General features: G+C 28.3%; 3 protein-coding genes across 20 annotated transcripts in view; 1 reads left to right on the top strand and 2 right to left on the bottom strand.

Moving 5' to 3' along the window:
* Positions 1-451: 451 nt before the first annotated feature.
* LOC105253765 (structural maintenance of chromosomes protein 6) lies at positions 452-5,665 on the bottom strand. Of its 2 annotated transcripts, XM_011262032.3 has the most exons (12): positions 5,222-5,665; positions 4,812-5,004; positions 4,281-4,433; positions 2,651-4,187; positions 2,325-2,544; positions 2,043-2,213; positions 1,761-1,948; positions 1,478-1,643; positions 1,268-1,381; positions 994-1,188; positions 778-911; positions 452-594 (listed from the first exon to the last, which is right to left on the bottom strand). In XM_011262032.3, exons 1-12 carry the CDS (start codon positions 5,324-5,326, stop codon positions 558-560), a joined length of 3,213 nt encoding a protein of 1,070 aa, XP_011260334.1. In that variant the 5' UTR covers positions 5,327-5,665; the 3' UTR covers positions 452-557. The 2 variants fall into 2 exon arrangements, with proteins under 2 accessions (XP_011260334.1, XP_025269792.1); XM_025414007.1 differs by lacking the exon at positions 4,281-4,433 and having other exon boundaries at positions 5,222-5,664.
* A 790-nt stretch (positions 5,666-6,455) lies between these two features.
* Positions 6,456-10,735, top strand: LOC105253764. Of its 3 annotated transcripts, none has more exons than XM_011262029.3 (6): positions 6,456-6,548; positions 6,635-6,721; positions 6,798-7,159; positions 7,410-7,547; positions 7,617-8,578; positions 8,731-10,735. In XM_011262029.3, exons 3-6 carry the CDS (start codon positions 6,817-6,819, stop codon positions 10,432-10,434), a joined length of 3,147 nt encoding a protein of 1,048 aa, XP_011260331.1. In that variant the 5' UTR covers positions 6,456-6,548; positions 6,635-6,721; positions 6,798-6,816; the 3' UTR covers positions 10,435-10,735. The 3 variants fall into 3 exon arrangements, with proteins under 3 accessions (XP_011260331.1, XP_011260333.1, XP_011260332.1); XM_011262031.3 differs by having other exon boundaries at positions 6,635-6,730; XM_011262030.3 differs by having other exon boundaries at positions 6,635-6,737.
* A 1,226-nt stretch (positions 10,736-11,961) lies between these two features.
* LOC105253785 (serpin B6) overlaps positions 11,962-26,656 on the bottom strand; it is a 33,037-nt gene continuing 18,342 nt past the window's right edge. For 2 of the 15 annotated variants that reach the window (XM_025414030.1, XM_025414011.1), the window contains exons 8-9: positions 18,512-18,700; positions 16,964-16,999 (exon numbers count right to left, since the gene is read on the bottom strand). In XM_025414030.1, coding sequence (XP_025269815.1) covers positions 18,534-18,700 — 167 coding nt within the window. In that variant the 3' untranslated portion in view covers positions 16,964-16,999; positions 18,512-18,533. Of the gene's footprint in view, positions 12,164-13,219; positions 13,531-15,833; positions 16,001-16,797; positions 17,000-18,511; positions 18,701-21,150; positions 21,344-22,255; positions 22,418-23,190; positions 23,324-23,438; positions 23,798-25,324; positions 25,534-26,656 lie in introns of those variants that run through there. The other 13 variants (XM_025414024.1, XM_025414025.1, XM_025414023.1 and 10 more) reach the window with 13 other exon arrangements.

Below are 26,656 nucleotides of genomic sequence, written 5' to 3'. Positions count from 1 at the left end.
TATCACTAGATTTTAATGAATATTTTAATGAATGTAGTTTATAGTATAGTTATATAATATAACTATATATGTTTTATGTACCTATATGGTATAATTATAATATATTTGAGTTATTTGATAGTTTTATTATTAAAAAAGAAAGAGCTATATAATAAATTACATAATTAGTACAATTAAAGGCACTTTTAACATTTTCGTTGCAAAGTTCTTATTCTTTTATGTGTATCGTAGCTCGAATAAAGAAAATTCTATCGTGAATACCATATCGAATAATTCCCTACATATAATTTCTTATACATGTATAAAAATAAAATTTGTATAATTTTTTCTTACTTTCATAAAAATGTGTTTATGAAATTAAGAGAAAACTATCTTGGATATATATAAATATTTAAGTTATTCTTCAACAATATGAAAACATATTATGAAAATATGTTATTTTTACTTATTGCTAGGTAACAAATTTCATATTTTTCTTGAGCAAAAAATAAATACCTTTTCTTATCTCATACAATCGACAAGAAATATTGAACAAGAAAAAAGTAATATTAAAGTATTTATTGACTCAGACCTCTCCTTTCTGGTGGTTGTAGCCTAAAAAGAGTATTGTATTTTGTTGTAATATGTTTTTAGAGAATTATTAACTTTATCTCGCAGTATTTTATAGAAATTTTACAATATTTAAAAGAGAGAAAAAAAATATTTCATTAATACATTTGAAAATAGAAAATATCTAATTATTTTTCTCAATAGCAAATTGTAAAATTATCTACTTACTGATGAATTGTTATGTAATCGTCGGAAATAATGTGCGACGTATCTAGAGGTGTGAGAAAAACAAATTGACTCTCTGGATGTGATCTAGTGTGATCTAAAAGAATGTCCATTATCACCCGCCGATTTACTTTGTCCTGTACAAATAAACATATGAAAGATAACTATTTCATGTGAAAGAATATTAGAAATATCTCATGTATATGGAAAGTCGTTTACCATGAATACATCGAATTCATCAAGAAAATAGAATGGTAATTGAATGCATTCCCATAAAGCCAAAATAAACGCGACAGTCGAGTAAGATCGTTCGCCTCCCGAGAGCGATCTAGTATCGTTATTGGCTTTTTTATCGTCCCGTGCACTCACTTTCAAATCAAGTATTTTATTTTCATGATCAATGACTATAGTGCCCTAATAAAGTAAAAGAGCAAAAATATGTTTGAAAAGTAGGAATCAATATAATATAATTAAGAAATATTTTTCTAGCTACCTTATATTGTCTTAGAGAAAGCATGTCAGTGAAAGATTTTTGTATAAGAGTACTGTACAAATCTCTCAACTTCATAAATATATTCTGTCGATGTTTCACTCGATTCATATGTTTCTACAATATATGAATATATTATTATAAAATATTTTGTGATCTTCAATAAAATAATGATTGGATAATCAATAAAAATTATACAGATTATGTACTCACTTCCCAACTTTGTTTTAATTGAGATGCAAATTCGATGTTTGCTCCATATTTCTGTTCATTTTCTTTCAATTGTTGGCGCAAATCATCCACAGTGCCAAATTGATGTTCTACTTCGCGAATTTTGTCCCGTAAATCAGACAATATAGCTTTGATTTCATTTACTGATCTATAAGAGAAATCAATAACAATATACATCAATATATGTACAAAATTCTATAAATAAAAAATTAAAATTTTTGAACTAATAAATAACAATGTTATATTGTCACTTTATAATACTAACCTTGTCGTATTTATTCTGGCACATTTTGCAGTGGCATTAGAAATTGCTTTCTTTGTAGCTCTTTCTTGTATTTCAAATTCTCCCGTTGCACATTGTACAGCTTGACGAATTTCTGGTAATTTTCGAGTAGCGCGCAGACACTCAAGTCGATGTCTTTCCTTTTTCTGCTTAAACTCCTTTATTTTATCCTGCACAAATATGTACATATAGAATGTTAGTTATTAATAAATAATAATTATTTTAATTATAAATTAATAGATAATGAGAAGAAAAAAGACATACATTGAGAGGATCAATCACTGTGTGTAAATTGTCTCTTAAGTCTCTAAAATGCTTGACTTCTGCATGAAGAGATTTTACATTTTTCTGAAGTTCTTGCACGTTTTCAGCTAACAGCTTTTCTGTATTACTTTCTAATACTAATTTTTTCTCCAATTCAGCAGCTTCGTTTCGCTGTAAATAATAAAACAAATTATGTAATATATATGTTTTGCAATGTTTTAGAACAAAAAAAAAATATATATATGTATGTATAATTAAGAGAAGTGATTTCTGACTACTCACAAAAACATCAGCAGATGTAGCTTCATTTGAGTCGATTTTATCTTTCAATTCATTGATCAAATCAATACATTCACCTTGCGTGGTTCTTAGCTTGCGAACCGTTACACTTACATTATTTAACTCGGAAATAGTGCGCTTTACTTTTTCATTTACAGCATTATATGCTGCAACAGCTTCTCGCTTTTTATTTTCTATTACCTGAAGTTCTTCTCTCAGTGTTCTTAATGTAAAAAGGAATTAATATAAATGCTAAATAACAATTATATTAAATTTTCTATCACATGTTATAAATAAACTATTGTAGATAAATAAATCTTTATACTTACTGCATCGCTTCCATAGTAGAAACTTGCAGAAACTTAGCACGTGTACCACATTTTCCACCATAAGTCCTATAATTTGGATCAGGATAGAATAAGTCACTTCCTTTGGTAAAAGCTCTTTTGCAATTCTTTGGCACTTTTGTAGCATCCGACATTATCTCACAGGCTTCGCTGTTTGTCGGTATAAGAAGTACGCACTCAATCTGGCACTGATCGATCAAACAGTTAGCCACAATAGGATCTTCTATAACCATTGCTTCAAAAAGATTAGAATATTGTGATGACTGCGTACAGTGTCGTCTAACATCATGTACCTGGTTAAAAAACTTGCTACATATAATTTGAGGAATATTCTGATTATAGAAAATTTCCTTCATGATACTATTCAATAATTTAGCATCTTGAGTGTTATCCACACAAAACGAGCTAAGCATACGAGAATTTAGATAACTTTCTATTGCTGGTGTCCAAGATGCATCCTTCACTTTTATATAAGCACCAATAGGACCACGTGGTTTCTCTTTGAATCGTTTCTTCTTATATTCTTCGTCAATTCTTCTTAACAAACGTGGTATGTTTGGCCCAAACACACTTAATGCATTATCAGATTGTTGTTCAAATGCACTTAAGTCTTTCTTGATCTTATTTATGTGTCTATCGAAATTTTCTACTTCAATTTTAGAAGACTGTACTTCTTGTAAAAGTCGCACTTTATCAGCTTCTAAATGCATTAATTCGGTTTGCTTTGTACGTAATGAAGCTTCCAATTCATCCAATTTCTCTTGAAATTTTGATAGACGCTCTGTCATTTCTCTTCTCTTATTATGTTCTTCACTGTTACAGCTTTCTAACTTTTGAACTTCCTTTTTCAACAGATTAATATCATTTTCTAATCGTTTTTTATTAGCTGTTACAGAATACCATTCGCGTTGTTTATTAGAGTGCGCTTCACTCGCGGCAGTATATTTTTCCTTTGCACTATTGTATGCTTCACTACTGTCTATTACTTCTTGTTCTGCTTTTTGAATTTCTTGTTTTACTTCTTTGATTTTTGCATCAATTTCTTCATCTTTTGTTGATATAGATAATTCCACATTCTGAAGTTCTTTCAGATTATTTTCATACATTTTTAAAGTTTCCTGTATTTTATTAAGTTTAGATTCCTCCACAATAGCTGTAGCCCACTGAAGCTCCATTTCAAGATTATTTAGTTCCGTTCGTGATTCGTCTATTTCTTCTACTCTATGTATATTTTCCTTCAATTTCTGTATCTCTGTTTTTACTTGCAACAAGGCTTCAGAGTGTACCTTTAATTTGTCATATTCGCCTTCGCAAATTTCTAAAGCTTCTTCGTAATTATTTTTGATAGTGTCTAAAAGAGTAGCTTTCATAAATAAATTATACTTTTCATCAGCCTTAGAAGAAACTAAGAATGTTCTTGAAACATCCTGATTTAAAACAGAAATTGGATTATCGATTTGTATGTTCATTGTTTCTATAATATTGTCTAATTCATCCCGTTTTGTAGAAATGATATCGCCTGCAAAATATATTTGTTTTTGATGAGTATATATAAAAAAAAACCACAATTATGTGTTTGAATTATTAAAAGCAAAATTTATATTCCAAGTACCTCTCCAGTTTTTAATCTTATATGATGAGGTATTTCCAATAGTACGTTGAACTGTTATTGTATCGCCATAAATATCATGTTTAAATGCAGTATCTCCTTTATTAATTAATGTAATTTCAATAATAGCTGAGTTCTTGCCTTTCTTTATAAATTCTGTAATATCACAGTGAGCACAACTCATTATATTGCTCTATTAATAAAAAATATTAAAGAAATACTTAATATTTACAGAATTGATAGTATTCATTTTTATACATAAAAAAAAAATCAAAAGAATATTAAAAGAATATTGAAGACATTAACAAAAATGTACAAAATAAGCATGTAAAATAATTGATTTCGCATTGCATAAATAAAAACGAACAAATCACTTGTTTTACTAAAAACCAAATATTCTAGTTTCAATGAGATTGATTTTTCGACATATTCAGTAACTATTTTCTAGTGCTCTAATGAGTACTATTTAGCTTTTAAGTTCTAAATTCTTTTTTCAATATTCTATGTGAAATAAAAAAACAACTTAAAATATACCTTTGACAGAGGTTCCTCTACTTGTAACATTTGCTCTTGCGCCAAGTCCAACAGTCAATGCTGTTAATATGGCACTTTTGCCACTGCCATTACGTCCCACAATAAAGTTAACATTCTCATTTAGTACTATCTCCAAGGCTTCATGACACATGAAGTTACGAACACGAATGCTCTTCACCTTTCCAGCTGTATGCTACAACATACAAATAATGAAATGATTATACAATGAGAATATGTTTAATAAATAGTTGATATAATTTTCAAAAATTGTATGTGCAAAAATCTACTTAAATTAATTAGTGCTTTTTCAAGATTTTAATATATTTTATTTTTTTTGTTTGCTCGTGATTGGATAGTTTTTATCGATATAATCAATGTAGTTTTAATAAAGTATATTTTATCGAAAATACCTCCACAGGGATATTGTTATTCTCAGTATGTTTGACACGTTTAGCCTGCTCATTATCGGGCTTCTCCGTGGCTTTCTTCTTTCGACCATTCACAGTACTTTCCATCTTTCGAGCTGTTGTAATGTTAATCCTTGATGTATTTAAACAAGAAGTGACAAACGCAATTAGCGTTTAAATTTTATCATTGCAACTGAATATAAATTTTCGTCATATTCCGATCGGAATTTCGAGGTTGCTAATGTTAATTTCTCTAATCACATTGAACGTCGTTAATGAACAAAATAGAAAAACGTTTTATCAAGCTGTATCAAGCGTATCGAGATGATTTCCTTCGTTAAACATCCAGATTCACGTGTGAAATTCTTGCACTACGTCCTATCCTGCATGCGCCTGTACGTTCCCGCCAGGCAACAATTGGCGATAAGCTTTCTTTTTTTTCTCTCTCGGCGTCCTATCGCTCGACCCGCTCGACAATCTCGAACACACTGATCTCTGCGCTGATTGGTCGACGTCATCGCTTTTCAAATCCGTTAGAAGAATCGAACGTAAAATAACATCTATGCTATAAAATAATTATATCATTATGTTATAATATAATACAATATAAATATTGAAAATTTTATTTTATTATAAATATTGTTTATATTATATATTTCTGACAATATAAACAATGATATATAAACAACGCGATTCTTGCACCGTCATTTTGAATTTCGAAAAAGACCGAAATCACTTTTATGCTTTAAAAATTTTAAAGATCACCTATGTCCTGTTTAAATAATCCAAATAGAGATCGAAAGGAAAATTGTACAAAATTCGCAACTCATCTTTTTCTTAAAAAAAGGACGATATTTCTCGCTTCCGATTTTCTTCTATATAAATCCGCTTTTACTGCGGTGGATCCATAGACATATAAAATACATAGACGAGCGTTAATGCCGATAAAAGCTGTGACCAATAGAAAATTATATTAGGTCCAATTTACATTAATCGTTTGATCGTATTAAATAATGCATTTTAGCCAATTGATTAAACCAATTTATTTGATTAATTACTTATTATTAATCATTAATTATTTTTTATTTATTACGCGTATTAATTGCTGTAAACTAGATATAAAGAAGACGTAACAGCAATCTGTGCGAATACGCATGCGCGAGATTTGCTCCTCCGACATTGCATCGAAGTGATATTCTCCTCTATGTATTTTGCATGCTATGGATGCATCTCTTCCCACCACGTACTCACGTAGTCTCGGTGCACTGGTCCCTTTAAAATTTGAATTGCTGTCGGTTACAAAGTCCATCGCAACCGCACTCGGCGAGAGGTAAGTACTTATGCGTCAGTGCACGCAAATGGCGCGAGTGCGCATTGTGTGTTGGGCAATTTCACATAAATTACTCGGGATTGCAGGTTGCGACAAGTGGCGACCTGTTGAATGTCGTGCTGAATCCAGTGGACGAGGAATTGGACGAGGATCTGCGACGTGAACCAGTTGGAGTAATAATAGTATAAAGTATAGAGAATAGATAAAGGAAGTCCGATGAAATCCTTGTGACCTTTAATTTTGTTATAGCGCGAACGCAGACGTAAGGATGTCGGATTCGAGCGGGGACAACGCCAAGTACAAGTGGACGCCCGAGAGCACCGCGCTTCTCGTCTCAGTGTGGTCCGATCGACAAGTACAGAAGCAGCTCGAATATGCTCCCCGGCCACAGATAATTTGGGAAAGCGTAGCACGTTACATGAGAAAGAAAGGCTACAATGTCGTAGGCAAGCAGTGTCGATCGCGCATGAAGCAGGTGCTCGTGTGCTATCGTGAGGCCAAACGAGCGGGCACTCGTGCTGGTGTGGAACAATACTATGAGACCATTGATCTAGTGTTAAAGAATAAGCGATTGGAGCAGACCAATATCAATGTTGGCGTGGACACAGTAGGTCAGTAAATAGGACTGCTGATTGTAAGACATCAGTTTAACATGCAAGAGTTTCTAAAGAAATATCTATCTACGAAAGGATATTCAAGATGTTTAAAGAATATCTGATATAGATTGGGCATGCGTTTAGATATTTTTAGAAAGATTCTTTCAACATTTATATTGCCTTTATATCTACAAAACATTAATGTTATGAAAGTATATTAATTATAATTTTTATGTACTTATATACTTCTGTAATCTGTCACTAGATGCAACCGCCAATTATGTGAAATCACCTCCAAAGGATGTGAAGACTAACAAGAATTTGCAGATGAGATTGAAAGTTCAGGAGCCTGTGCAATCTCTCTTTCGAACGGAGGCTCTATCCCCTACATGGACAATAGGATGTAAGGCATTTTGTTTTCTTATAAAGAATATTCTTTTTAGTATCAGATTTCATGTTTTTTTTCCTGCAGGTGAAAATGATTATCCAGATTCACCCGAATCCAATGAGACCATAATAGCCAAGCCATATAGAGTGTTCTCCCCTACAAGAGATGTTGCTATAAATACTGGCGAGCGTTTTGTTCAAATTGGCAATCGAGCCGTACAAACAAATCCAATAGAGAAACCAATGCGAGAGAACTATCAGCCAAACTTACTGACTTCTTATCCATATGGAGAAATTCCTTATCAGAATACAGTGCAAAATGTTCAAAATCAGATTATTCAAGAAAACATGCAACAATATCAAAATATCCAGCAGCAAAATTGTGGAATCGGATGGAATCAATTGCCGCAACGGAATGTGCCGGCGAACAATCAGTTCGGTTACCAACACAATGTGAATCAGCAATCCTTGCCAAATGGAATAACGCAGCAGAACGTAATGCAGAATTTTAATGTGGAAAATACAGCGCGTCAACAAAATCAGTTGCAGCAAGGAGCACTGTATGCAGATAATCGGGCAATGCCGCAAGAACCGTGTAAAGTCGCGTACAGGCAAAACTTGGCGACGGCCTATAGACAATATCAAGATACTCGCCTGACTTGTACAACGAATGTCAAACAAAACGGATTACTGTCGCCAGACTATTCACCGGATGTGTCGCAGAACTTGAATGATGGTTTCTGCTTGTCGAAAAGCGATGAGAAAACACATAATTTGAACGAGACGTATAATCAACCCGCTAATTTGGACAATCCCAATGTAGTGGACGCGACTGTCATGACGAATAATGCGACTTGTAACGACGACAGTATGTTATTGGAATTTTTGTTGGATTCGCCCATTCCATCGGAGAATGGTGGAAAGTCACGGGATAGCGCCGTGAATACCGATGAAATGCCGAGTGCACCGTTTAGAAAAAAGAAAGCACAAAAATTAGAACAGCTTGTGCTTAACGCGATTAATTCTCAAAATGAAGTCGTCAATAAGGTAATTTAATAAGTAAATTTCTGATATTTTATTATCTTTTTTTCCCTTATATATTTTCTTGATATATCTTATTTTTTTATCTTTCTCTTTTTCTCTTATATTTTTTTGTATTTATACAAAATGTAATGCTTATATTATTTCAATTTTTTTAGATTTTAGCCGTACAAAACGATATGGTGACACGATTTCTCGATGTAGACAGAGATCGACAGAATAGGCTCGAGAATAGATTGGATCATTTACTGAACGTTGTCCATGCTACAGTACTTAATAAAAACGATACGTCCTCGTCATCGCCACCATTGCCGGAACCTGCGATTACTTCCTTGCTTCCGCCACCGAAGCCTGGAATGATCCCGCCCAAGTTGGACTTAGTTCCGCCAAAGCCTTGTCGTGTTCCTTGCACAATACCGAATTCAAATATCGAGCTAGTTAATCAGAACCCTATTTTGACTAGACCCGGTGTAATATCGCCGATCGCTGTCAGTCCAGCAGGCAGAAAACTCGGCGCGATATGGTCAAAATTAGGTCCGGTATCCACGTCACCGTTTGTGAAAGCTCAACAACGGCTCGGTCTTCAGCTTATGTATAATAATGATGCTCGTACGCAATCCTCAGCGGAAAGACGCATCGCGAAAGAAACGGGTAAACTGCATATGGATAAGCAAAGTTTAATATACGAGACGGCTAAGTTGCTGGAGATGGAACGTGAGCTCGAGGCGAGAATAGAAAACGCACGATTGGAAATGAATATGAATCAAATTTTAACTGCACGCAGAAAGCTATTCACGCAACGAGAACCCACTCCTATTATAATACTCACTGCAGCTTTCTTAGACGCCGAGTGTCGCGCTTGCGAACAAGATCCGCCTTATTGCGACACCTGGGAATCGCGGAAGAAGATGTTTAAGTACACGCAGAAGGATGATCTTCTGGCTGGACAGGGCGAAAGTTACGAGTGTTTGCGTCAATTAAATGTGGCAACTCGACACAATTATCCGGACTGCGAACCGTACGATACATCGACTCCAGCGAAATTACCATTCAATAATATCACCAATAATGACACTACAGAGCCAAAACAGACTATCCAACAATTGGCGCGACTTGTGATGAACAGCGCGAGATGGCGAGATACTGCACTACAGAGTCAGCAGCAAAACAAAGTTCATTCCGCAGCTGCAATTCGACCGGTAAACCAAAACACTGATATCGAATACAATGCGACTTTCACTGCTCCGAAGGCGAATGCACCTCCGCCAGTTCCCGAAGAACAAGGTTTCATGAAGGGTTATGATGTAACGCAACAAAAACAAGGCAATCATAATGAAGCAACATCTGATGCTGGACCACTGAAAAATGATTTATGTGGTCAATCCAAATTTCCAATAGGATTTACCACCACTATGTTAACCATTAATGATCAGAAAAGCACCACTTTACCAAGACAAACAAATGGCAGAGCGGTTAAATCATTAAGATTCAGTGAGAACCCATTGAACGATCGCAAAAACAACGTTCGTTTTATGGATGAGGCGCTGGCTGAATTACAACGAATGTATATCGAACGTCAAGCCGCTCAAAAATCAGAAATATTGCCCTTTACAGATAATAATGGCGTGATGAGCATACAGAATCTCAATATGATAGAGCGTTACGTGAGCGATCTGAAGAAATCGATCAAGGACAAGGATACAGATTCAGACAACGATGATGAGTTTCTCGATACTACCACTAGTATGCATCCGACATGCGTGGCACGTAGAGGCTCGCTGACATCGAATGGTACAGCATCCACGGAGACAGCTAATTCGTTAAAGCTCGGTAAAACGGCAGCTAACTGCAGAATAAGTTAAAGAGAAAGAAAGAATCTCAAATATATATGATATTTTATATTTTTATTTTTAATTTGCGCGACTCATGTCTTCCTAATAATTGCTCAACTGTGTGCGTCAGTTCCTCATCACTTGTTATTTCATGAAACACATATTATTTTTCTATCAATGTTATTGTCTGATCATTATGATCATCATGAAATCGCTTTAAAATTCTATGAAGATTAAAATTTAAATTAATCTAATATTTAAACTGAGCTAATACACATGACTCTTATTAAACCTCAAATACTCGCTTATAGAAAATTATAAATAAATATTAGCAATATTAATTATCTCTTTTCTCCAAGCAAATTTAATATTATATTTTTAAAATTCAAAAAATTTAATAATACAAGCAAAAACATGTTAATTTTTTTCATATTTCTTGTTTTATAAGAAAGTGTTTTATAAGAAAGTCATAAGAAAGTTACAAGAGAGATAAATCATTTGTGGAAAATTGCAAATATTTAACCATTAATATAAATCTTATTAATATACTGCTATCTTTATATTATTAATTGCTATATTAATGCAACTTAGTGGTATTCTATCATTATATTATCTTCGTAGAATAATACATTCCATAGAAATATATTATACATACTAATGATTTAAATCAAGCATACAGTGCAATCATATCTGTTGAGACATCTTTATCAATTGTTTTTATTGTTAAGATCTTATTATATATCACTTCTATTATATACACACACACATAGTTTACCCATATATTTTCATATAACATGATTGTCATCATATAATATGATATTATTATGTGCAAATTTTTTAACGATTAAGCAATTCGATAATTAAGTACCGCACAAGATTCGAGAGAGAATACTTATTCTTTCATATATCTTTCAATAAGAATAAAACATTTTTATAGGAGCAATTTTGCATTTTTACATTATGACAATTATGTACGAATTTTTTTATTCTGCGATATATATTTATCATATAATTATATATAACAGATAAAGTCATCGCTTCTCCAAATTAGTGATGTGCAAATTTAATTTGTAAACAAGTGCCTTATTATTAATAAATTTAATTAAAAATTGTATTTATATTGTATTATATTTTTAATTAACTCTCTTGAAATTTCTATATAACTTAGGTAACCATCAGTAACTAAGGATATGTAAAATATTTATCGTACTGGCGAAATAATTATATGTAGGAAAATATTTTCTCTTATGAGATAAGATAATAGTGACATTAATTTTAACAATTAGATTATATAACAATAAGAACTGATACTTTATCACAAGATTAAAGGAGAGATAAATATCCATATGTGTGTACAATTTTATATTTTCACACATTGAATTATATTAATTTCTCTCTATTTTATTACATATCAATAAACATTTGTAAGTAATATATGTGATAAATATTATATATGTGAGTATATGAGACATCAAAAGTTATATACAAAAGTTACATTATATAAAATTAATATGATATATGTAAGTATAATCTTATTTTTCATTTTTCGTTACTTTCACTTCATTGAGGTAATTGTAATAGTATTTCTCAAAGAAGACTTAATATTCAGGATTAGTAACATGACCAACAAAGAGCGGTATCATTTCACGAACGCCTGTTTCTTCATTTGTTGAAGAAACTTTTCCTATAGTATATACGAATGGATGATTTATTTTGAATTCCTCTTCACGACGTCGGGCGTATTTCATCATCATAATACCTGTAAAATAATCATTATATGATATCAAGAATCTCATTAAATATCGCGTTGCGAATCTACTTACGTGCAAATCGATATTTCTTTCGTCTCAATATATTTAATATTATATATTAGATATTATCTCTCTTTCATGCAATTAATACACACATACACAATACACAATACATAATATATAGATGTCTAATATATATGAATATATCTTTTAATAATTAATACAATTTTAAATATGTTGTGGATATTAACACAATATTTTAATATTTCCTGTGGCAAGCATAAACATACAGGATACATATAACATATAGGAAGCACAATACATTAATTAGAATTTAATATAATGAAATACAGTATGTTATTATACGAAAAGTGATGAAATAATCTTTCTGCTAGCCTCATATCGAAAGTTGTATTGACATTTGTTAGATTAATCATCAATCGATGATTTTACACTTAAAAGATGTGCTTTTTTTTTCTTTAAAAGAAAAATATATGGAATTTTCATACATATTAAGTAATTATTCTAATCGTAATCGTTCTGATGCAACACGTCAAATCTAAGTAAAGGCGATACCAATATTTGAAACAAATCATTAATTATATAAAATCCAAAGTAAAATAAAAAAAGGCAATCTCTCTCTCTCTCTCTCTCTCTCTCTCTCTCTCTCTCTCTCTCTCTCTCTCTTTAAAATAATTATTGCGATCATTGTGCATTCTTGGATTTGCGGTTTGTCATTTTGCGTATGTATTTAAGAAACTACGTCTAAACATTAACGTGATTAATGATAAAATCAAATAATGTTGAGTTTTAATATGAAGAAGATCACAGAAAAATTTATAGGAATATTATAAATTATAATTATTTGCTTTTCTTGACTAATGTTTTAAATTTTCAAGACGCACACAAAGAAAGAAAAATTTCATATTATTTGTATTTTATATAAAATATTCTCTTATATAATTATTACGCACATGACAGATATTAGAAATTATAATTTTTAAAATAACTCTTTATTGATTTTGACAAAAAATATTAACATATAAATTTCAAGAACCCAATAAAAAATTGTTATAAAAACTGAATGATCGTATGACATTATTACATAAACGATACGATATAATTATTTCGCAATTGGATACAACAGTAATAATAAGTGTTATCGTCAACTACTACAATCATTCACAAATCTCTTTTATCGATAATTTCTTTTCTTAATTCGGATGTCACACGTTAGTGACGACTCCGCCGAACAACGGTATATAGGCTTCTTCTTCCGGTTTTGACATTATGATGCCATAGAAGAATGGACGGTCGATATTAAAATCCGGAATCGCCTGATTGAGAATAAGAGAAAAATTCACCACCCCAACTTCTGAAACATATCATTGATCCCTATACTGTTCAGCTTTCATTTTTATTATACTTTATTGTTTCAATATCCTGTCATTCAAATATGCTCTTGGTTTCAATCACATGCATTATAATATACGATGTAAAGATCTATATGTAAATTTGTCATTTATATGACTTTGTCCGGATAGATCTCATTCTTATTTCATGCTTTTTATATTATATTATATTATTATATTATATTGTTTATTTGTTATTTTATTATATTATGTTGTTGTATAGTTAAAGAGGTGAACGGACTCGATATCACACAAAAGAAAACTAAAGGATTATACAAGATCATGATGCGGCAGTAAATCCAATAATAAAGATAATTATGTTTCATTAAACAAATTAAAAAATAACAAAACAAGTTCTTTCATTTGAAAAAAAATAAGATTCATTCCGTTCTAAATATGTGTTACTTCCATTCCTCTTTAAAACTATACAACGATTTACGCTCAATTCGCATGCCTTTTAAGGAAATTATTACTAATAAATATTCAGCAATTCTGTTAATACAAATCCTGCTCCAAGAGTTAACTGAATATATATGTGTGTAAAGCAATTAAATAATCGCTTTGAAAAAAGCAATAGTGCATATAATATATTTAATAACAGTGTATATTGCTGCATTAATAAGCACTTATTAATTATTATCATTTCGATCAAGCAAATTCCCCAACGAATACGTGCTTTCTTCATTTTCTAAAATGTTTCTTATGCATGCGTACTTTTATTATTTCTTTTAAATATATATTAGTCACGTTACGTTTATAAAGTATCAACATGCGAGATCATCACATCACATAATCGTTTCGATGAGATGCTTAACAAATAGACTTATGATATTATTTTCGACAGTTAAAAGTTGACTTGACAATATTATAATAAAAAGTGATAAAAAAATGAACAATTAATATTAAAATTCCAAGAGTTTTGTAGACATTTAGAATTCCGTCCTACGTCTGAAATAATTATTTATTTATGGCATAAAATGTTTCTCTTATCGATTCTCGTTTTCGTTTCACACATTTCATGGTGTGTTATAGTTATAGTTATAGTGTTTCTTCATCTTATAGACAACACTGCTATAATACATCTTTGTTGAAGCATTAGATATTTGAAGAAAGATGAGTCATCTAGCGAAATCTGCTATCCCAGTGAAAATACAACTATTTTCACATCAAATTAATAAAATTATTTTTACAATAGACAATTCTTGAGCATTCTGAATATAAGAAAAAACGTCAAACACTTTGGTTTTTTCTCTTTCAACATGGAATTTGTGTGAAATTATATATTGGAATAATATATAGGCATTGCGTTTGAATGTACGTATATATTTATAATAAAATAATGCAATATATCTATGTCAATTAATTAAGTATAAAAAACTGCTATATATTCGTTAAACTTTGTAATGAGATAAACAACTCATTATTAATTTCTTCTCATTAATATCTCTTGCTTTCTCAAATTTCAAGTTGTACACGTATTTTCCAGAGAAAATTAAAATTTTATCAAAGAAATTTGTCTTAAGTAATATATTTGATTTTGAGTGAACAAGCAATGTAACGAAAATTTATCGACAGATTTACGTAGATCGCATTAGAGATAAAACGAAGTGTTAAACAATGTAATACTTGTTGACGATCGTTCATCATCTCACTTATAATACAATACACTTTTACACATTTTGTTTATATTGTAATTAATAAATTTCAAATTTAGGACTTGTCTAAGCAATAAGTGTTTTTCAAATATCCTTCTTCGACTTAGCGTGATGTGTAAATCAATATTAAATTTTATTAATATTCAATTATTTTAATAATTAAAAATAAAATTATATATAAATAAATATTTGTTTAATTATGTTTATACGATTAAGACTTAAAATTGTATTATTCTTGTACAACTACATAAAAACAGCAGTCATAAAAAGAATTGCTCAATTATAATATTGCTTAATTTTGTGAGATATATATATATATATATATATATATTATATATATATATATATATATATATATATAAATTTAATTAAAAGTATTACGAATGAATATTAAAAAAGTATTATAAATAATTGAGAAATTTGATATACTCGGAAAATACAATTAAATTCGAAGGTTTGAACAATTTTCAATAATTTTAATTATATTATTAAGACATCAGAAAATTATCGAAATAAAACACACAATATTTGACAGCACTGCATAATAATAATATATAAATAATAATATATAAATATCAATATATAAATATTCTGAAAAAAGATATAAATGTTATTATTATTATTTATTATTTAGGATTGATGATATAGCCTTTAAATAATGACAAGAAACTAGGAATTGTTTTATATTCAAAATTTGATCTGATAATATTATAAAAAAATGGACGATCAATTATGAATTCTCCGTCTTCCTGGATAGTTTTGAAGACCAAGTTCATTCCTGGAACATATTAGGATTCACATAGCAACCATATGTGACAAAAATCAATTCTTATTGATTTTTGTTTATTATACATAAAAGAGTAAAATATAATAAATAACAAAAAATACATTTACTAAACAATTAAATCAAACACAAAGAGACATATCCTTCCGAAAAAAATAAACATAAGAAAGAAAAGGAAATATGGTATATAATAATATATATTTGAAAAAATGTAGAAATGTGAAAAAATTTAAAGAAAAACAAAAACTAATATGTAGCACAAAATATAGCACAAAGTATCTAATGAATGAATTTTATGATGATAATTTTAAAATGAAATATGATAAAGTAAATATTGTACAAAATATTATTTACATTAACATGATTTAAATTATTATGAACTATTTTAATTAATACAATTTAAAATATTTTATTATTTGTTTTTATAAGAAACATTAATATATCTTAAATATTTCTTTATAATTGTACACAATCAGCGTACAAGTTCTTAATACTATTTAAATATTCTGTTATATTTTATATAAACATATTATAATATCCAAGTATTTGTTTTTAATTTAGTATTAAAGGTTTATAAATAATTTACAAGATGTCGTTAATTTCTTTAAGAGAAGTTATTAGTTGCAGTATAAAGTTAGTTATAAAAGTATTGTGTGCTTTTACCATATGAAAAAGTAAAGTGATAATAATAATATATAGAATGTGCACACATATGTATATAAAAACATAAAGAGAATAATTACGTATGATAACATGCATATAATAATTGATTGTTCATATCAATAATAGCTATAATTCTAATGCAAGGATTATAATGTACAATATTTTAGGATTATTAAATTTCAGGGTTAGCAACAATTCCAGAAAATAGCGGCACGACGTGTTGACTTCCAGACTCTTGGTTATTGATCTCTTTTATGATCGCATAATAAAATGGACGATTGATATCGATTTTTACGCTGAAGTTCAAAGATAAGGCTACCACGGCCATTCCTGAAAAAAAGTCATTGGAGGTGAAATTTGATTAATCTCCCTTTTCAGTATCAAATATCGCTCTCCAAATTGTTCATGCGACTATTTTAAGAATAAAACTGAATAGATCAACAATGTCATAAGTTAATAAATTTAAGTAATTTAATAAGTTAATAAGTTAATAAATTTAATTCATTTCGAGATTCATAACATTGCAACAAAGCACGTTTGAATTAAAGTAAAAAAATTTAGCTTGTAGAATAAAAATTTTCATTAATTTCTGTATCCTATAGTTGAAAAATCATGATGCAATTATTACAAAAAAAGTTAGCTTAATATGTAAATATTTAATATACATATAAAATAATATATATTTACAATTATGAGATTAAATTTTATTCTACAGGACAAATCTTTACTTGAACTGAGAAATTTTAATTATTAATCTTATATTTTAAAAGCCTAAAAGTAACTTTGCGTAATGTCAAATTTGTAAAAATTTTGAAATATATTAGATTTATAAATTTTTGATATAACTGATCTGCCCAGTTCTTTCTTAATGTAACTGACAATATAAGTAAATTAAAAACATAAAAAAGATATGTATATTATCTCGATTATGTCGATAGAAATAAACAAAGATGATAAATATATCCTAGTTTTTAATATTTTGTGTTTTGCTATAGAAATATATATCACTAAAAAAAAGATTTAATTCGCTAAAGAGATGAAAGAAAAGAAAAACAGTTATAAACAATCACACACGTATATAAACATGTATTAAACACGACAAGAAAATTAGCGATTAAGAGCCACAACGGATGGTAATGCCTAAAAATTCTTTAATTGTACACGAAAATTAAACGAGAACGAGGCATATGCATATATTTTACTTGGTGCATTTACCAAGATAGAGATTCTCATTTTTGAGAATTCTATAAACTCTCTTTACCCCCCTGAAGAGATATAGACGAGAAAAATATCGGGGCGAAGTCGCTGAATCGAGAATCGAACCCGAGTCTTTCGCTTGCCGGGCGACTGCTCTTATCACTATAATAAACATGTATATTCAAAATTTATATATATGAATCTACATTACATTATCATGCAAAACATTGATAGCATGCAATAAATGCAATTTAATAACTTTATACAATATTTTAATTTATATATTTATAAGAGCATTACTAGTTTTTTACGAGATTTATCTATCGCAGGATCTATCATGATTTTGACCATTTATACCGTGCGGCGAACCTTTAATTTTAATTTCATTAATGTTACAGAAAATATCTGCCTTTCCATAAAATGTGGGTTTAAAACATTATAAAAAGGGTTAAAATATTATAACTATTCGATTAATCGATTATATCAAAATATTATAAAAGTATTTTGATAACAATATCACGACTAAAATAGTTATGATATCGATAAATATCAGTGTGCTGTTGAACACTAAAAAATTACGTTATTTTACATCAAATTCAATTGGCATCATATTAATGTTAATACATAATTAATGTTTATACATACGTATGTGGCTTGTGTGTATATATTAATTAATAGGTTCGATCACATATCCAGAAAACAGCGTTACGATATCACGCGGTTCTGTTTGTGTGTGTGTATTGACAGATTTGACGATGGCATAATAAAATGGCCGATTGATCAAAACGATAGTGTCGATCTGGTTAAATACTGCAAGCTCGACCAATTGAATTACTGAAACATATTGATTGTGTAATAATAGCATTCATTATATAAATGCACTTAGCAGTTCCTTAGACGCGAGAATCGAAACAAAATAATATTGCAATGAAAAATACAATCTTTTATGTTAAAGATGAATCAATTAGTTAATATTTCTATTAAATATTTATATCAATTATTGTTTCTGCATGTTGATTTATCAACACTAATTATTGATTATGCTTGAAATCTATGAATGTGGATGTTCAGATGCTCAAAACATTCATTTAATGATGAGAAAATTCATTAATTAATGTTACTAATTAATTCTGCTAATCATCATAAAAAATTCTATTATATATTAGTTATTTGCTGTAGCGGAATAAGTAATATTATTGTAGAAGAAAGTGTAATGTATATAATTCAATATGTATTTTCAGATGATGGCTTAATGATTTAGAGATGCAAGCATAGATATTTAAATAATGATATCTAAACTTAGAATAGAATAACGAATAACGATAAACAATAATTAATTTACGGATTATGAACGATCCCGTTAAAAAAGGTAATGATGTTGAGATTTTTAAAGTTTCTATCTATCTTGATGATAAGATACACGAATGGATGATCGATCGAAAATATCTTTGGTGATGAAATCGATAATATCGAGAATTTATCCATGATGATCGCTGAAACACACAATTGAATATAATAAAGAATGCATGAGATTCCATTCATTCGTCAACTCATACTATTAAAACAATATATATGACATGCAAATGTGATGTATGCGGAAGATGTTACTATTTTATCTACTATTTACATTATTAGAAAAAAATACGAAGTAGAGTCGAATAGCGTAGTAAGGTAAAAAAAGTATTAGAGAAAATAAATAAAAGAGAAATATACTACAATGTCCAGAAATGTTAATATGTAGAAACAATAGATAGGAAATAATAAAAATCTAACGCATTCTCAATTTTTTATTGCAATATCAATCAAGATTGTCGTTCTTCAAAAGAATTTTAAAGATAATCTCGTCTTTCAAAATAAAATAACATTGAATTGTACTGCTCCCTCTCTTTTTTCTCTCTAAAAAATAGCTTTTTTAAAAAAAGTCTATTAATTCCTAAGAAGTTTTTTTTAAAAAAAGGCTATTAATTCCTAAGAAAGTTTTCAAGTGAATATAATAAAAAGTTATATAGAAAGAAAATTTATCAAGAAAAATTATGTATTCAAACTATAATTTTATTGTAAACCCATCATTAATTTTGATGTTCATTTTGATTTTGTACTACGATGTTATAAAGGAACAGGCAATCGATTCGCAGTTCTTGTGGCAAAATAGAAGTCCAGCGAACACAAAATGATAATAACATAACATCAATATTAATGTTATATTACTGTTATTTTGTAGTTGCTGAGAAATTCAGCTGTTATGCTTGAAACAAATTGATAAATTGATCTCCTTTTTGCTAATCGTATGACACAGTAACCGAAGATTTGTTAAATTTAAAATAAATTTAATAAATATTATAAGTTTGTGAAATACAATTCATTTTGACAAATAATAAATCGAATAATATAACACGAGAACAGAGAATTATTTTATTTATTTAGTTATTTTATTTATTTATTTGAAACATTTTTATTTATGATTTATTTATGATAATAATCGAGACTTGTTCTAGTTATATATATTATTTCTATACATTATAATATTTTAACATTTAATTGTAGCAAGTTCTCTTAATATATGTTTTTTATATATTAATGATGTTACGATAATGTGCAGACTAGATTTGACTAAATTGTACAAGTGGCAAACATCATTGATAGAAATTAAATATTCTTCTCTTTATCACTTTGGCTTCTAGATATATGTACATATTATATACATACATATGATACTATATCTATGTACGATAAATGAAAAAAATATATATGTATACATATATAATTTTGCAAATTCTAATTTTTAAGAATAATTTCACATGGAAAAGAAATATATCTTTATCCGGTACTTTTGTCATACATTGCTTCTGCTTATACTAGCATAAAGAATTTTATAATATTTCTCTTTAGTGCGTAAAGTAATTTTAAGGAGTTGGTATATAAAAATATTTCTTGCTCTCTAGATTCTCTAAATCTTCCTGTATCTCTTATAAATTTTTTTCAAATGAATCGTTAAATAATGCCCAGCTATTACAAATCTCTATTACAAATTTAAATTAATAGCATCACTATAGCGATTAGTTATATATATATGTAATATATATCCACATATGTAATATAAAAAATTATAGTGAATAAAAAAGAATTTTGTATTAATATTAATAAAGAGTCGAAAAATATTAAAATAGTAATTACAAATATTAACCGTCGATAAAAAAATAGCAGATTCTGATCAGACTATAATTAATTGCTTTCTACAAGAATGTTTAAAATTATTTATAAATGACGTAAAATGTCATTTTGATATAAGCGATCAAAAATAAAATATTTATATGCACGAACACGATCTACATTGTGATCGTTAATAAGTCGGTACGGTAACTGTTCCGATGAATAGCGGCACAAAGTCGCTGGTCTTCTGATGAACAATATTATAAAGGAAGGGACGATTGATATTCACGGTCGTTATCATCAGACAGCGTAGTTCGATCTGCACTCCTGGAAACATTGAGATCATTGGATTGATCGCGCACTAATCCTGACGAGACTAGGACACTATGATTATTTCTTATTTACCTCTGTGATGTAGAAAGACGACACAACAAAAATATCAGCATGCATCCTACTAAACTACCATATGAGACAAAACACGGTGTCAGCCTACATCTAATATGCATTAACTAGTGTGACAGTATCATATGAGATTATCGCATGAATCACCAATATTTTTGCGATATCCCCCTCTTCAATTAAGAAAGATGCCTACATTCTGTGTAAATATCAATACTAATTGTCCGCAGAGCTACTATATTTCCTTACATGCAGCTCAATTATCATTAATCAGAAAATATGTTAACAATAAGATCAATGATAATTGTTTGATTATCGAACATTGTCCAATGATTCATTCATCATATTATATAAGCCAATGTGGATTTTCTTATAGGAAACTCATTGTAATATAAAAAAGATATATAAAAAAATAACAAAGTATCGAAACACATAAACCTGTTAAAAAGCGAATATTTAGAATGCCTATGGATGATATGAGAAGAAATACTCAAAATGTGATTGAATAAAAAATTATAAAATGCGAGTTCTCATAAGCTTAATGTTTAATTAAAGATCTTAAAAAATGAATGATCTAATGATATCTGTGTAATGAAGACATACACATTGAAAAAAGATCAAAACAAATTAAAGAGTGAAAGCAAATATTTAATAAATTGCAAAAATTATTATTTTCATGTAATTATTAGATAATTATTGATTTATCACAAAGTTGACAAAACATTTTATTAATTTCACGTAAAAGTTTCTTTTATGTCTTCCAGAAAGAGTTAATTTATTTCAATCAAATTAATTCAATACGATTGAATTAAGAGCATCGAATGATATAAAATAATTCTGTAATATCAATTCATAATCTGGAAAAATATCAAGGATTCACTGAAGGTTCAATGACGAATCCAACGAAGAGCGATACTACGTTGTATTTAATGACGTAATAGAAAGGTCTGTCCGCGTTGAAAACTGGCGGCATGGATATGCTTGGAGGAAGAGGCACAACAACTGCAAATATAATATAATCCCGGTAACAATAATATATCTAGAAAAAACATTATCAAATCAAAAATCATGGGAACTATTGCGTTGGCTTGTAGACATTTTGCCACGACATCACCACGATCGAAGCGATTTTATTGGATACAAGAACATGAACGATGCTAAAACTCTTTCGTATCGTAGAATTTTTGCGATAAGCAACAAAGAAACATGATTAGAATACAGAAGATCATATTGCCTATTTTATTTTATTATGCTGAAGATATCATCGAAATAAAAATTTTATCGATTCTATTATTTTATTATAATAGGTATCTTGTTGAAATCGTAAAAAATAGAAAGAAATAATAATTTTCCTCTTTTTAATAATTATATTTTTCTCTAATAATAAGTCTAATAATAATTCTCTCTAATAATAATTCTTTAATTTTTCTCTAATAATAAGTCTTTGAATAATTATATCTCTTGCATAAGAATATCTTTCCAAATTTTTGCCTCCCGAGAAGATATTTTTTTAATAACAATTTTTAAAACAAGAAAATAAAAAATATATTCATGCTTAATCTTATTTAATTATTTAATGGAAAAAGATAATTAATTAACATTTGTTTAATGTACATATATACTCAACACTTAATTAATAAAACAATTATAATATATTATAAAAAAATCACATATATTAACGATAATTTATTAATTATTATTATTAAGATTTATTTATTATTTATCTTTAAAATAAAAATCTCTAAGGTATAAAAATACGTAAAGAGACAAAGCTACTTTCTTTAATTGATTATTGAATTTGTAATATATCCGCTGAAAAGTGAAACAGTATTGTGCTTAATGATATAGCAGAAAGGTCGACATGGAAAATAAATAGTAACGGCCAGGACTTCATCATAACTTCAAATTCTAAAAAATATAAATGTTGAATATTAATTATATGTTTGAATTAAAATTAATAAACATTTGATAAAAGCAACAATACTTGGTATTTTCATATTATATTGAAAAAATATATATCAAGTCGAGATTATGAAATCTTTTTATTATATTGTGAGAACTATTTTGCCATTAGCAAGACTAAATGATTTCCTTTTCTTGTTGTAGGCAATGTATAATCTTATATGTTATTTGTATATACGTGCATATGTATGTACTACAAAAGCATATGTATATGAGTGTAAAATCAAGTTTAGCAATTAGTTCACGCATTCTAAATAAACTGTGATAGCCTACTTTTGCTTGATATCTAGATTTTTGGCTCGATTACGTGACCTTCGAATAGAGCCACGTTTGACGAGTTGTATTTAATATAATAGTGGAACGGCCGATTTACGTCAAAAACTGGTGTTATCACCAACATAGCTGGCATGATTTGCGCAACTGCAAATATAATATAATAAATTATTAACTTTGATATACTTGTCTTAGAAATTTTCTCATCGGATCTTTTTCGCTTGTGCACAACATAAATGTATGCTTTGCTTGCATGCCATTTTTAATTCTTCATTATAATATAATCTGTTGCTAATAATAATAATAACTTTATTGAGTTCAACAAAATGCATGGTACACATAAAATTAGGAATAATTATGTAATGGAGGAGAAAAGCGCAACAAAAAATAAGGCGGTAGGAAATCTACTGTGTTTCTGTAAGACTTATTCAAAATAAAAAAAAATCACAATTCGAAATACTTCCAATTTTCCGAAATGTTGAATTCATTTTTATAATAGAGCCTATATGTACTTAAAAATCAATATGGTAATCTTTTTTATATCAACAACACTTAATATATTTCCGGTATAATTACGTGGCCTTCGAACAAAGATACGTTCGATGACTGATATCGAATTTGATAAAAGAACGGTCGATTTATGTTGAATATTAATAATTGATTTTGTATTAAAACACTAGCAAATGCTCATGTCACAGCTGGAAAAAAAAAATCATTCATTATTTGAGTATATATATATATACACATTACATTCATTATAACGGTGGAACTTCGGCCATATCTTTGTCGTGTGAACATGTCAGAAGTGCAATAGATTTTACTCTACAAACGCTATAATATAATAACTTATAAATAATGCATAATATTGTCTAAAAATTTCAGATCAATAACTTTTTGTAGAGTAAAATCTATTGCACTTCTGACATGTTCACACGAACAAAGATATGGCCGAAGTTCCACCGTTATAATGAATGTAATAATAGAATGGTTGATTTATGTCATATGATATATTGTCAAATATTAGTGATTCGTTTACGAAGATAAAGCTGGCAAAATTTTCACAACTGTAAACATATATAAAAAGTTGTTTGTTATAATTAACTTGATCGTTTTGAAGTTTCTCTACACCTATATCATAAATTTTTATCTATTATGAACATATGTTTTGTGGAACTTTTAAATTTAAAGACATTGTTGTTATACATAAAAGATGATATAAAACATAAATATACAAATATGCATGTGTTATTCACTATTATTATTATTATCATTATCATTATTATTATTATTATTATTATTATTATTATTATTATTATTATTATTATTATTATTATTATTATTATTATTATTATTATCATCATCATCATCATCATCATATCATCATCATCATCATTATTATTATTATTATTATTATTATTATTATTATTATTATTATTAATATAATTATTTGACAGACAAATAGGAAATGTTATTATAATTATAGATATCATAATGATTTTTTTCTCGTTCATATAATTTCTCGAAAATTTAGAATTTAAAATTACATTTTATTTACAATTAGATTAAACCAGCACCCTTTTATATTTAATAATACTTTATATTTAAATCAAGATATACACAATAAAAGAATACACTTTTCATTTAATATCGACAAGAGATTTTCTGAGATTCCTAATAAACAGATATAACGCACATTAAATGCTACATTTTTAGATAAAATGTTTTTTAAAACAATAGTTATTATATTTCTGGTATGTTTACACGACCATTAAACAAGGATACAAACGATGTCTCCTTCTTATAACCAATGTAAAAATAGAATGGTCGATTTACGTCGAATATTAATGGTTCGATAAAAATAGAGCTCCCAAATCCATAGATTACTGTGAACAAAATATGAAACATTTGTTATATTAATCAAAAATATAAAATTTTAAAATTTCATGGTTAAATCGAACTTTCTCTCTCTAAATTACATTTATGTAAATAAAAATATATAGTAAGAGCAAGTAAAATATATTTGTCGGCTAACATAAAAAAATTTAGAATTTGTTAATAAATACTATAATGCACATTAAATTATAGTATTAATATTAATATTAATATTGTATTAAATATTAAATTTCGAGATAAAATATTTGTCTTTTTTAGAATAATGGATGTTGTGTTTTTGGCACGTTTACACGAATAGAAATTTGAACGATATCTCCTTATCATCCAATTGTTGAATAGAAATTCGAACGATATTTCTGTGTTATGACAAATAAAATAATAGAACAATATACATCAAATGTCAATAATTAATTTAAAATGACCGTTACAGCTTTCATAAGTGTGAAATAAAGTCATTATAAGTTCATATGATATTAAGTACGTTCAAATAAAATATACTGAGACTTTCGTGAAACAACGATTTTAATCTATCAGTTTTCAGTTGAATGTATCTAATATGTGTATATTTTATGAAAATATCAATATTGAAATAACTATTGCAACTATTTAATCATAATACTTGATATAGTACATATATATAATATATATATATATATATGCGTACGTGTATGTGTGTATTATTTGCAGATAAATATGTTATTCAATAAACATGTAAGAAGTGTTACATATACTATAGACATACTACACTACAATCATGCAAATATTATATGTCTATAGTTTTTTTAATTCATGTAATTTTTCGAAAAGATTAAAAATCATGTTCATAATTAAATCGAAAAATATTTAAGGTACAGTAAAAGCAAAAAGGATACTTGCCAGCTAACACCAAGGAAAAATTATAAATTTGAAGCTGATAAGATTTGCTAATAAATACTACAATGTATATTAAGTGCTAAACTTTTACATAAATAGTACTTCTCTAGAATAATAGCTATATTATATTTTTGATACATCTTTCAAATAAAAAAACGAACAATATTCTCTTTTTATAACGAATATAATAATAGAATGGTTGATTTATATCAAATACTAAAGATTTCTTGATTTTTGTAA

Source organism: Camponotus floridanus, unplaced genomic scaffold (genome assembly GCF_003227725.1).
Source record: "Camponotus floridanus strain SB8 unplaced genomic scaffold, Cflo_v7.5 scaffold74, whole genome shotgun sequence".
NCBI lineage: Eukaryota > Metazoa > Arthropoda > Insecta > Hymenoptera > Formicidae > Camponotus > Camponotus floridanus.
The sequence above is the reverse complement of the archived record's forward strand: the minus strand, read 5'-3'. Positions and strand labels throughout refer to the sequence as shown.